Here is a 13,059-nt window from a genome sequence, read left to right as displayed (position 1 = left end):
TACTGTTATGTAGCGACACCTGGCGACGAGATGGTGTAGTAGCACCACAATACAGCCCTGTTGGTCCCCTCTGTGTGTGTGTGCGTGCGTGTGTGTGTGTGTGTGTGTGTGTGTGTGTGTGTGTGCATACAAACGTCCAGATATGTGCACACATCTCTGAAGTAAGCAAGAGAGACACAGAGAGAGAGAGAGAGAGAGAGAGAGAGAGAACAGCTGGAATGTTCCGGCTGGGATTCCCGGTGGCTGGACAGGAAGTCAGTGGAGCTCTGGCAGGAAGTGTGTTCTCTGGAAGGGCGAGCGTTGGGTGGAGAGAGAGAGAGAGAGAGAGAGGGAGATGTTTCCTGCTGGCCTCCGTTTAGAGGTCTCGCCCTTTCTATCTGTTGCCCTCTTTTGTCAGCGCGCTTCACACCCAATATATATGAGGCTTTATATGCCGATACTTCGGGTTGCACCTACTCATGCTTACACCCTTCAAATGGAGGAATGCTGCGAAGAGGACAGTGGTGAGTCGAGAGAGAGAGAGAGGACCATGTGCAGTACGCAGGGTAGGATGGTGTCACAGGATGCAGATGTCACCACAAGTGATACTTCCTGCCCATCAAAGCAGTCGGTGCCATTTTTTAATGGACTCGGACTCCACGGCCCACAGCAGAAAGCAAAGAGTTAATGTTGGAAATAAGGCAAGGAAATTCAAGAGGGAGAGAGAGAGAGAGAGATGGAGAGGGAGAGAATGAGAGAGAGAGACAGAGCGATGGGGAGGCAGAGAGAGAGAGATTGTAGGTAGAGATGTGATTTAGCGATATGTGAAGTGCAAGAGGAAAAATCTCTTTGTCTCTCCTGAGCTCAGTGGACAATCAAAGTTTCCTATCAGCTCTGGAGTAGGGGAAATTGGCTGCCCTGGGAAGGAGAGGGCCACTCTCACAGCCAATGGGAAGTGCCCCTGTCACTCCAATCAGGTCCGATAGAGAGAGTAGGAAATGTGTGTGTGTGTGTGTGTGTGTGTGTGTGTGTGTGTGTGTGTGTGTGTGTGTGTGTGTGTGTGTGTGTGTGCGTGCAGGGGTGACAGACAAGAGTGCTTTTAACGGAGAGCAGCTTTGTCTCGCTGGCCTTCATGTGATCCTCGATGATACGAAGTCTAGAGTAGCGTTCAGACCTTCATCTGCCGCTCATCCTGCATCCTGAGAGACATACATGAGCCACGGGGGCGCGTTTTTTGGCAAAACTCGCCCTGAGAGGCATGACCATCAGTGCTTTGATGGAGCGCCATGTGGCAGAGATCAGTGGGTCTTAGTGGGAGCTGTGGACAGTTGCACACAAGGAGAGCAAGGCAAGAGGATTACTGTCTCATCGATACAAATCCATACAGAGAGGGAGGTCGACATCAATATGCACAAACGCACGCGGATGCAGGCAGAGCGCGAGCAGCCCAATGTAAACACACGCACACGAGGAATACGCTTGAAGATTTTTCACGCTCTTTGCTTTCTCTGCCGTCCATCTTTTCCTGCCATCCCTCTGTCTCCCCCCTCCTCCTCCTCCTCCTCCTCTTCCACGCCAGACAAGAATGCGTCTCTCCGCACCCGGGGCCCAATCCTCCGTTTGAAGTCCCATCTCCATCTCTCTGTGCCGCGGCCTTCCTTCCCTTCCTCCTGTCTGTCTTGTCTGTCTCTCTGTCTGTCTGTCAGTCCCGCTCCTCCCCGCCTCCTGCAGCTGCGAGGAGGGCCACAGACGCGCTCATTGTCCTCCTCTTCCTCGCCCTCACGCTTCTGCGGCCGGCCAGATCACACCTGCCACCTGCACAGGACGCAGGGCCCCGGGACCCGAGCCGCCGGGCTTTCATCCGTCCCTCACCTCTCCCCTCGGAGCCTCTCATCCCCTCATCCCCGCGCCCTGTCACTGTGGAATGGCCGGTACAGAGGGCCGTGGCAGAGCGGGACACAGAGCTACTGTTGTAAAGATGGACTCAGTGTGTTTTAAGCAGAGCCAGAGGGTATTATGCAGGTGAAGTGTGTTTCAAGGCGAGTTTTGAGTGTAGATTTTTCCCCCTGTTTCTTCTTTTCGTTGACATCCTTTTATGGTTGGGTAGCAGGGATGAATGAATTGAATGAATATATGTCTAGGGGAACAGGGGTTTGTGTGTGTGTGTGTGTGTGAAAGTGTGTGTGTGTGTGTGTGCATAATAACATGGTGACAGTGAGGGTGGTGGCTCTGTCTCAGTGATTTATGAGTGTGTACTGTGAAGGGTCTTCTGAGCAGGATATTGTTCCCTGACTGGTGACTTCTGTCTCTCTCTTTGTGTGTGTGTGTGTGTGCGCGCGCGTGTGTGTGTACTTCAGAGCGAGAGAGATTAAGAGGGAGAGCGCTGCAGGTGAGCCCTCAATGTAATCAATCACCACCACGTCACAAGGCCCAGCTCTTGTGGATTACCCCTTCAACTGATACCTGCTTTTACTTCACATTTTTTTGCATATTCATTATTTCTGGCAGATAAAGAAAGAGCACACTCTGACTGTAACACTACTATATTTCAGGAAAGGAAGATAATAATCAGCTTCATGCCCGAAGGGGACCGTCACAACTCAACCACACGGTGCCCCCAACCAATCCAACCCTATCCCCCCCTCTCACACACACACACCACACACACATACACAACGGCATGTCTCAGCTCTCAGTGTTTGCCACATCAGGATACAGTGCTGCACATGAATTCCGGTTTAAACAGTATTTTGCTCGGCTTAGGCCAACAGATTAACCTCAGTTCTTTTGCGACCAGTAATCACATCCTGGGGCAGAGGACAGAGCTGAAGCTGAAGCTGGAGCTGAAAAGGAAATCCACCAATCAACCAAGCACCGATACCACACCAAGACAATGCCTTCACAATGATATAACAGCCATATGGGAGGCCAAATGCATCAGTGAACTATGATGGCATAAGGCTTTAGGGTCAGGCGTGGATAGGCCTTCATAGTGAGGCAAAGCCAAACGTGAGGTTCCCTAGACATGCGGCCTTGTGAGGCAAGTAGTATGATACATGATGATGGGTGAAATTCAAGGTTTTGGGCTAAAACATGCCATTGGTCAATATTACACATCATAGAGGCCTCAGTTTTTGCTCATGATCTTCAAGAGATCACGGTGAAATATTGGTAAAACTGCTGCTATATCAAAGCAAATCTCCATCACAGGGCTTTGCTCAGGATGTGAAGTGTTGATCCTGGGACAGAGAGGTCCAGAGAGCTGATTGATGAATTTTGGTGTTATATTATAATTAAAAAATCATGTATTTTTAAGGCCAGATACACATTTCAAAAACTTTTAAGGCCTGATTTTCTTTTTCACACAAACCTTCAAAGGTTTTCAAGGCCCCTGGGAACCCTGTGTCACTCCAACACACAACCTCATGCAGTGACTTGATGGCATGGTTGCGTCGTGGCGGGCAGACATGAGCTCAGCGGTTTGTTTGGCACAGCCAGGAGCGGTGAGGTGGACGTGTGCTAGCAGCAGCGGCCTGCCTGCTGGGCCGCGCTGTGAGAGTGAGACTCTGCGGCTCTCCAAGCTCTCACTGCTCCAAATCTCCACTCAAGTACAAACACACAAACAAAAACGCCATTGTGTGGCCTTTCACCAGCACCGAGCATCAGCGCTAACAGACATTGTCTTTGCTTTCCCCCGTTGTGTATTTTCAGAATGATTATTGTATGGCGCATACAATGTGTTAACGTTATCATTGCGAGGGGAATGGGGCCTGTTATTATGGAGCAGGAAATGACCTGCCGCGACCTCTGACGACCTCAGAGGGAAAGCGGCGACCTCAGACTGACCCCTGTGTCATCTCCTGTTTATCCTGGGCTCTGACTGTGGTCGAGGCGGGACGGCCACTCTGCTGATTGTTGAGGAGAGGTTGCTAGGTGGGGTTTCTCTGCACCAAAGCCTGCTGGGCAGGAATGTAACAATGTGCTGGAAATTCCCTCTGAAGTGTGTTAAGAGGGCCTGAAATCATGCTGTACATTTGGACTATTTTTGTTTTGGGATTTTCGAATGACTTAGTTTGCTTTGATTGATAACTGGACAGATTGACCATGATGTTTTGTCTGAGGCAAAATGCAGTGTAGTACCGCTGGAGACAGTGGAAAAAAAGATAAATCCTACTCTTATAAAGCTGGTTGGTGGTTCTTGACACAAGTGCGCCCTCTTTTGATGAACCAAGGCTATTGCTATTGCTGAGGCATCTCCAAGGTTTTTCATCAGCCAAGAAACCAAAAAAAAAAAACCACTAAATGTTATAAAATTCATCTTTATACAATTGTCTTCTAATCAGAATAACCATGCTAACTGATGAAACTGTTTCTCAAACTTTTTTTTATTTCAAATTTGGTAGTTTTCCATTTCATTTCCCACTTACAAACATTACTCGTGTTCCATTGCCCATGTCTTTTCTCGCATACCACCTAATCTCATGTATTCACTAATCTCATGGAGAAAACGGACCACTTACAAAACAAAAAAATCATACAAATTCTGGCAAATATTACAGAGGGACTGCAAAAATAAACAGGAGGACAATCACCCAATGGATTTGGGCTGACAGAGAATCAGAGCTTCAACTTTGTTCACACATAAGCTTTAGTCAGGGGCAAATGGCAAGTGACAAAAAGGTTGTAAGTGCAAGGAAGATGACAAGATTGGATTAGATTCGATTAGAAGAAAAAAAAAAATCGCCATCATACTTAGGAGCAAGAGATGACAGCCTTAGAACCTATAAAGCATATGTGAGTAAAGACATGAGACCGAAAACACTTGGGACAACCTGTGATGTATCAACTCAAATATTCATTACAAAACAATTCCTTTAACCTTCAACAATCATTCAAAGGGTGAAAAAATACAAAAAAAAAAAAAAAAAAGTCCAGATTTTAACATGAAAATGATGCGTCAACTACGGTTGGGCGGTAATACGGTAATACGGTATCCCGGGGTATTTGAAAATAGCAACGGTGTCCGTTTCATTACCGTCATAAAAAAATTTCTGGCAGAAGAAGAGGAGAGAGATGCCCAACCTGCACCCCCGAAAAAAAAGATAACTTTGGGCAGTCTCTAAATATGCAACGTTTGCTATTCCGTTTCTGATGTTGTTCAGAGAATAAAACTGGAAAATGTATCACATTTTTGTCGTGTGAAAATCACAGTTGAAGTGCACTGCAGCCACGTTGTGGCGGGAAACGGTATAGCAGCGACTACATAAATTCATCATTTGGAATTGGCGGCTCCCTCCAAGCCATACAATGTGATTTTTAATCAGATGGTAATACCGTATACCGCGGGAAAATTTGGGGAAGGTTTAACGGTGTCAAAAATTGGATACCGCCCAACCCTAGCGTCAACTCTCGGCGAGTGTGACAAAGTCTAAAACAAGTGCAGCTGAACACACTCAAAAAAAAAAAACTGCCACCATGTAGCTGCTGTAGAGCCGAGCACGAAATGACCTCATGTTTCTCACTAGGCACGAAGGCACAAGTGTTGGGATAAACCTATAGCTACCATCAGATGAGAAGTTAATTGTTCATGTCTGGGTTCCAGGATGGAAAAAAACATTGTGAGCGTTTGTGTGTCACATTTTTTTTGTAATTTTCATACATATTAACCATCAGTTGTACATCTATGCAGCAGGGGCAACGTGTGTGTGTCTGAGTGCATGTATGTGTGTATGCTCGTGTGGCAGGACATGTTTACAGGGCGTCCAGCAGACTGTCGATGCGGCTGACAAGCTCCTGTCTCTTGCCGGCCAACGTCTTCTCGCTCTCGATGTAGGCCTCCTTCTTCACCTTACCCGCCACCAGGCGCTCCGCCTCCTGGCAGGAGCGGCACACCAGCTCCTTCACCTGGCCATCGAGCTTCTGCACCTCTCCTACCTGGGGACATACAGAGGGGAGTCAACCTCTAATATACCTCCGGTAAAATCCACCCTGGAACACAGTTCACGTCTTATTCCGATGATGTTGGGAAATTTAGTGATTTAGTGATGAAACAAGCTTCTCCGAAAGCTCCAATGGGGAATTGTCTGATTTCATCTAGCAACATTTCCACAGCTGTTCCACTGATAAAGAATGGAAGACTGACTTAGTGATAATGGAAATAGTGATAATACCCGGGGTGATATTCTGGTGATATGAGCACATTCTCTGATTCACAACTGTGGCCACCACTATGAAATGAAGCTCATTTTGTTGCCAGTGCTCAAACACATTTCCTATGAGTCCACAAACCCAGCCAACATTTCACTGTTGATGAAACTCTTGATGTGTCTCTTGATGATACAACAGGTTAGTCTTGGTTCTTATTTTGGGAGAGAATTGCTCATGCTCAGAAATACTCACTGAACAGTCAGAGATCATAAGAATGACATGAACTTTGTGGGGTAAGTTTTCCACTTTCAGTCATTTTTCTATGTTATATGCATGGACAGCAAACATTGGTTTGTGATCCACTGAAAGTACATCCTTACTCCGATCCACCTAGCCGCCAGCTAGCATAGCGTACACCATCACATCCAGTTCAGATAACTCAGACCATCTCAATCTACGCTGTCAGACACACTCCACTCACCTTATCGGCCAAGTCGGAGCCTTCAGCCTTGAGGCGGGCCTGCAGGGAGCTGATGTCGTTGGTGAGAGCGCGGTGGTCGGCCTCCAGCGTCTTCCGGCCGCTGTTGAGCGCCCCGGTGTCGCGGGACTGCTTGTAGCGGTTGACCACCTCGTCCATGTGGCGGTACAGACCCAGGCGCTTGTTGACCAGAGTCAGCACCTGCTCCGTGATGGAGGCCACCTTCATACGCACCTCGGCCGCCGGGTCCTGATCAGAGAAGGGAGTAGTGGAAACAAACAAGGAAGGAGTTAAGTGACAAGAACTGAATAAAGAGAGAAAGATGTAGAATAGCTTTGGTAACCCAAAGGAGGGAGAGATGAAGAGGGCAGGGAGGATAAACGGAGGCCAACACAAGCCAGGTTTCTGCTTACAGGAGCCCAGCTGCATGCCATGCACAGAAATACATGAGCACTGGCATACCTTAGTGATGGCGAAATCCAGGCGTACGTAGATTATGACGGTGAAGAAGAGGATGTAGAAGGCCCCTACAACCAACAGAGGCTCCTGCAGCATCAGGATCTTATTGAAGGTATAATGAACCTGGTAAGCACAAAGCAAGAAACAGATGTTTATTATTTAGGGTTTGCATACAAGTTCAGGCATGCCAAGTGGGGTTGTCAGAGTTTTCCAGCCCGTCATAGGGCAAAAAACGTTCAGGTCTTTCCAAAAACATCTGTTTGATTGCAAGAGAAGTGGATTTTTTCCTTTAACTGGGAGATGAATTGCATCATGAAGACAGCGTTTTGAGGCAGGCAGGCAACTATTTCATAGTTTATTCCAACTGAACTGTAATGTCTAAACTTAATTTCTATATTATATTATAATCCTCAGTGCCCTCGTAATACATAAGAGTGGGAATAGCCAGAAAGCTCTGATACAGTATTTCAATACTTGTGCCATGATGCAAGAAGAGTAAAAATATTGATAATGAACATCATAAAAACTGTAATACTTGGCGTCATACTAATACAGTACTGTGGGGAATGAATCAAGATAGTACAGTGCACTCATTAAAAGGTAGAAAATAGCCATGCATGAATTTATATAATCAAAAACAAGCCACCACATTTGTCATGCTGCTGAGGCCAAGTAAACCACAAATGTATCCGAGAGCAAAAACTGAAAATGCTTTGTAGTCTGTAAAAATGCCATCACATTGATTATGTGACTGAATTGGTGATATTCTTAAATCTCATGTCAATTAAAAAGTATCAGCATGGTCGACCTGATTTTCTTTTTTCATAAAAAGGGGGGGGGGGGGGTTAGTAGGGTGCAGTACTGTTTAGTATTTTGTTCTCTGTTTAGACAATGGGAAAGTAGCGTGGAGACACAGGAAGAAAGGTTGTAGCAGGATTCAAGGCTCCTAGGCCAATGGAGGCATCCGTGTGTATCTCTGGGCATGTACTTAAGAATTTTAAGCTATGCTATGGTTACTGCATCCTCTTATGCTACAGCTAGATTAACATGGTGGTTTCCATTAACAAACCGGCAAACCACTTTATCACAACATTTATTTTACCACACAGGCTTGAAGCTGAATTTAGCACAGACAGCACAAATGTTTGAGCAACTATTGCTCATTTATGGTGACACAATTGCAAGCTCAGAGATTGAGATCTTTTACAAAAGTCTGAGAAAAACTTATTTTTCTGGCCAAAAATATTAGCAAAGAGGACAGCTGCAAAAAAGCACCCACTCAACACCATGAGGTATGAACAATTACAACAGTTCAGCTAAACACAAGGGAGCCAGCAACAAGACAGAATAAAGACGGAGCAACAGAAAGCTCGATGTGCAGTGAAAAGACTGACATTCAACTGCATTGATACTATAAACGAAACTACGTAGGTTCGTTGTTTTGTATTGCAGTAGAGAATTTATTTCAACCACACTGCCAAATTCAGATTTTGACAGAAGTACTTTTAAGCACATAATGCATAAAAGCACTTTCAGAACCTTGAAAATACCTCAAAGAAAATTAATAAATTCATACAAATTCATAAGATTTGTAGTAGCTGTAAAAATTCTAACTATAGCTCTTAATTCCAGTTTCTCTGGCTTCAAAATGTCTGGAAATGTTGTTAATAACACTCATATAACATAGCTAGTGTCCCAATCCACTGAAGCAATTAAGATTCAAGTTATGACAACTGACTTTAGCAAAGTGGTCTTTGTCAACCTGCTAGCCTTAAGTCCAAACATCTAGCTGCCCAACAAATTAATTGCTGCCCCTTTCTACCCCTCAGCTTACCACAACGTCCTGAATGTGCTGCTCCACCAGGTTGTTCTTGGTGGCAACCAGCACCGGGCGGCCGAAGGTGTCCAGGTACGTATAGTGCAGCTGGTCTGGCATGCGGTCAATTGGGTAAGGTGTATCCACATGAATGTTTCTGATAGGATGAGATAGGGAAAATTGGGACCAATCAGCATCAACTTCAGCTACTGTAAAAAATGCCCACCCAGGCTTACATGGATACTTAAACACTGACCTGGCCCCCTCTGGCAGGATGAGTTTCACAGTGAGAGAATCAATGACCTGGTCGTCATACACATGGTCAACCAGCCTCATCTTCAGTGCATACTGGTCACCTAGGAGATAAAACAATGCGATACATTAGCATCACTCCCGAGACTGGGGGCAGTGGGGTGACATAGCAATTAGGGAGTAGCTGCAGCGGAACAAAATGGATATTTCAAAGCAACGATTTACTGTATCAAAAGCACAGGATGGTATTGTGTGTGCACAAGATAGACCTCATGCCCTCATTTTCATTAATTCAAGTGCACAAGATACACTCATTTGTTTGTTAACAGTTCTCTTTATATGGAGGGAAATTTTCCTCTACGTTGTGGTAATGAGCGATCAACTCACCCAGGGTGTAGAGGTACTCGTAGCTGGGCAGGTTGTAGCCAATGATGTAGTGGGTCTTCCAGCCTCCGAACAGGGGGAAGCGAGGCCTGACCTCCACCTCCACCGAATCCTCAAGAATCTGCAGATGGGAGGTGGAGATGTTGCCGATCTCATCCCGGTAGTAGACGTCTTGGGCAGAGGCAGGAAGGATAGTCTGTCGAGGAGAAAGAGAAGTCATTATCATCTTTACTGAAACACTGAAACCAATGATTCGGACACTAATGTTTTGCATAAACCAACACACCTTGAAGGATTTGACAGAGGAGATGCCGCTGTCAGACTGCCGCTGGTAATCGTAACGTGAGAACGGCCCTTTCAGGAAGGCTCCTGTGTGCCTCAGGTCGATGGTCTCCTCCACAGCAATGTTGCCCCAGTGAGAGACCTCAATGGTGCGGGTGATGCTACTGATGGTGAGGAAGGGGGTGTTGTTTTCATAATGGATCTTCAATGTATCCTAAAGAGTAGAGACCATACACAACACAGAATGATTTAGCAACCTTTTTTTCATACAGCTTCATCTGATGCTTGTCAAATCCGGTCCGTGACACACCTCACTGAACGGGGCGACGTCACGGAAGGGTCCGTACTCGATGGCCTCATCGCTCTTGCTGGGGTTGCCCAGCTTGGTGTAGCTCTCCACAGTCTTGGAGGCCAGGCGGACACGGGTGGTCTGGCTGCGGGTGGGGTAAGGGGAATACAGGTAGTGGTTTCCCTGAAAGACAACCAGCTGGCGCTCAGCCTGGGTGATGTGTGTGGGGAAGGGCTTCAGGACGTGGCTCAGTACAGTCTCCACCTTCACTCTCAGCTTAGCACCCCCTGCCAGACTGGAGGGCAGCTGCACCTTGTAAAACACCCCACTGCAGGAGAATACATGAGACGTGACTGAGAGCAGCATGGATAAGACACAATTTAAATGCATGTCGCTGTTGTAGGGTGAAAACCTTGCATCTCTAGAATATCAACTTTTCAGGAACTAAGAAAAACAGTATGTATGTTATCAGTATGTTGTTGAGTATGTTAACAGTTAGGAGTTCTACTGGTTTCGGAGGCTCTCCTTTACAAACTATTTGCCTCTGGTATAGCATCAACAGAAAGATGATGCTACACAATTCCATCAGTTTGGTTGTTTACTCTGCCTGAGAACATGGATAGATGACTAAAAAACACATGATTAATTTCTTACCTTTGTCCCTGAATTGTTGTCTGCTTGAGTTCAAGAGTGCCATCCTCCTCTTCATCACCCTTCACCTGGGGAAACGAGATTGCGTTAGCATCAAGCCCAATCCAGTACATGTAAACGGTGTAGGACATGCATGAGAGGAATGTATATTATTATTCTGACTGAAAACAAAGCAATTAACATTCATATATCCATTAGATTGTACTGTAATCGTTTCATTCATAGTGGAAGGGGGCAGGCCTGCGCACCCATACACGGAAGTAAGTTGCCCAGCGCATACGTGTCATTCAGCCACTGACAGAACGTGCAGCGCTGCGGAAGTGAACATCCCGTTTACCCAAACCCATGACAATTCAACATGACTATATCATGTCTGGTTTAATCTGTTCAGTAAAATTATGCTCACAGCAAATCCACCAGTGCAGATCCCATACACCGAGCAGTATAAACGGTGACATGTTGCTAACGTTGGCTAGCCTGGTTTACTCCCAAGCTTGCAGAGAGCTCATTGAATCACATAACTTAGTTGGGTCATAGCTGTGAGTTAATGCATTCAGGTTATACATGGAAAATGTATGCAGTGGCACACTATGAAACAGGACAGTATCGTGGGTTGTTTTAATTCCAAAGAGAGCTACGCGAAATTTGACAGCTGCAAGATTTTGCATACATGCATTGCAAACTAGCTAACATGCTAAAGCTAGCGGGTTCGTAACAAGCAGAAGTCTTGGCTTGTTTCATTCACTGATGGCTTACCGAGGCTCCGACGTATGCGAGGTGCGGGGCCAAGTCAGGCTCTATCGCTAAAGTGAAGCTCTGTACGGCAGAGTCACCCTGGTTGGACAGCAGGATCTCCGCAGTGATCTTGGCCAGATGGGTGCTCAGGTCCACTGTTCTCTTCACCTCCTCGTTGACCAGACCGTTGGCTGACACCTCGGAGCTCAGAGCAGCGAGAAACAGAAGGCAAGCGGAAACGCCAAGAAGTGGCATCTTTCGAGTCGTGGTTAAAGACATAAAGGACTGAAATACCGGGTTAAGAGCGGAATTAAAGCTTGGGGGAAATGTAGAGCAGCAAAGAAAGGCCGCCGCGCCGCTCTACACCAGAAAGGATGACGCTTCATTCAGTCTGACGTGATGACGTCACGGCGCGCGCTATGAAAACTTACGGTAGCATGGTACTACAAAAAAAACTAAGCATTCTGCATCAGGAAGCCTGTGAAAGCTGACCTGTGCCGTTCAGAATAACTGAGAGAAAATAGGCCTTTATATAATTCCAGCAAGACTGATCTGAGAAACCTTTGGTGAATATTAACTACCAACATTAATGAAAGTAGTAGGCCTACAGCATAGGGGGCATTTGTTATGCTTGGTGTGCATCCATCTACATCTAGATCCCACAAGATCTGCTAAAGTCTCTATTTTTACTGTACCTTAAATACGGTAGCTATAAAATAAAATAAATAAATAACCACTCTACCACCTTGCCAATGTACAAAAACTTCTGTAGACCAATTAGGCATTTATCCAGAGTGACTTATAAACACAACATTATGAAATAAGCTGGCCCCCATCCCACAAAATCTTTATGGACTACCTCCACAATTACAATCACTGTAAACAACTCCTCAGCTAGACCAATGTTTGATATATCAAAGTAATACTTTACATCTTTATCATAAAAGCTTGAGGAGTTGGAAGAAAATCAACCAACCAACTCCAAGGAAAGCATTAAGAAAATAGCACAGAATTCTAAATAAAATAGCCTATGTAATGTTATGCTATTCAAAACAATCAGAACTCAAACACCTCATCAAATCTTCTCATCTAATATGTACAACCAGTTATTAAAATACTTTTAAATACTTTAAAAAAAAAATCCATTTTAACTTTTTTTAAATACTACGGGGTTTTTTTTCTTGTTTTTGAAAGAAAAACAGTCAGTCTGACCCACACAACTACTTTATTATTACACATCAACACACTGTTATTGAACTTATTTCCAATGATCATTACATTTAAGTTGCAATTTAATTATATTTAATTTAATTTAATTTAAAAAAATAAATAGATTTTGTTGCTCTGTATGCCCAATCAATTAATATCATCATTCAGAAGTCATGATGTTATCCAAGCATATGAAGCATGTAGCCTAACTAATGCTAAGATAGTTTCTAAGTCAGTTTCTTTTGTTTTTCTACACCTTTACTCAATCTTTGCCTTTAGTTCCCTGTCGTGACTATGTTCGATTTTTTATTCTCATGTGATATTCTTGGTGTTCTGTGTCAATGCAGGTTTTAGCTCTCTGGCTAAACAGGCATATCA

The 13,059-nt window shown here is 45.1% G+C and overlaps 1 protein-coding gene across 1 annotated transcript; it reads right to left on the bottom strand.

Annotated features, from left to right (window-relative positions):
• Window positions 1–4,346: 4,346 nt before the first annotated feature.
• On the bottom strand, window positions 4,347–11,849 carry rpn1 (ribophorin I). Its single transcript, XM_071894669.2, has 10 exons — window positions 11,494–11,849; window positions 10,741–10,805; window positions 10,108–10,414; window positions 9,802–10,011; window positions 9,519–9,711; window positions 9,136–9,235; window positions 8,898–9,036; window positions 7,067–7,186; window positions 6,608–6,853; window positions 4,347–5,913 (listed from the first exon to the last, which is right to left on the bottom strand). The coding sequence occupies exons 1-10, from the start codon at window positions 11,749–11,751 to the stop codon at window positions 5,731–5,733; spliced, it is 1,821 nt and encodes a 606-aa protein (XP_071750770.1). The 5' UTR covers window positions 11,752–11,849; the 3' UTR covers window positions 4,347–5,730.
• Window positions 11,850–13,059: the final 1,210 nt, after the last annotated feature.

This window comes from Centroberyx gerrardi, chromosome 5 (assembly GCF_048128805.1).
Source record: "Centroberyx gerrardi isolate f3 chromosome 5, fCenGer3.hap1.cur.20231027, whole genome shotgun sequence".
NCBI lineage: Eukaryota > Metazoa > Chordata > Actinopteri > Beryciformes > Berycidae > Centroberyx > Centroberyx gerrardi.
Note: the sequence above shows the minus strand (reverse complement) of the source record. Positions and strands in the feature narration are given on the sequence as shown.

What these genes read in the sequence shown, in the direction of transcription:
- rpn1 (XM_071894669.2), bottom strand. Translation starts at nt 11,751, where the DNA reads ATGTCTTTAACCACGACTCGAAAGATGCCACTTCTTGGCGTTTCCGCT. An exon ending in TCGCATACGTCGGAGCCTCG is followed by an intron (nt 10,806 to 11,493) that starts GTAAGCCATCAG and finishes TCGTTTCCCCAG; the next exon opens with GTGAAGGGTGATGAAGAGGA. An exon ending in ATCCTGCCAGAGGGGGCCAG is followed by an intron (nt 9,037 to 9,135) that starts GTCAGTGTTTAA and finishes TCATCCTATCAG; the next exon opens with AAACATTCATGTGGATACAC.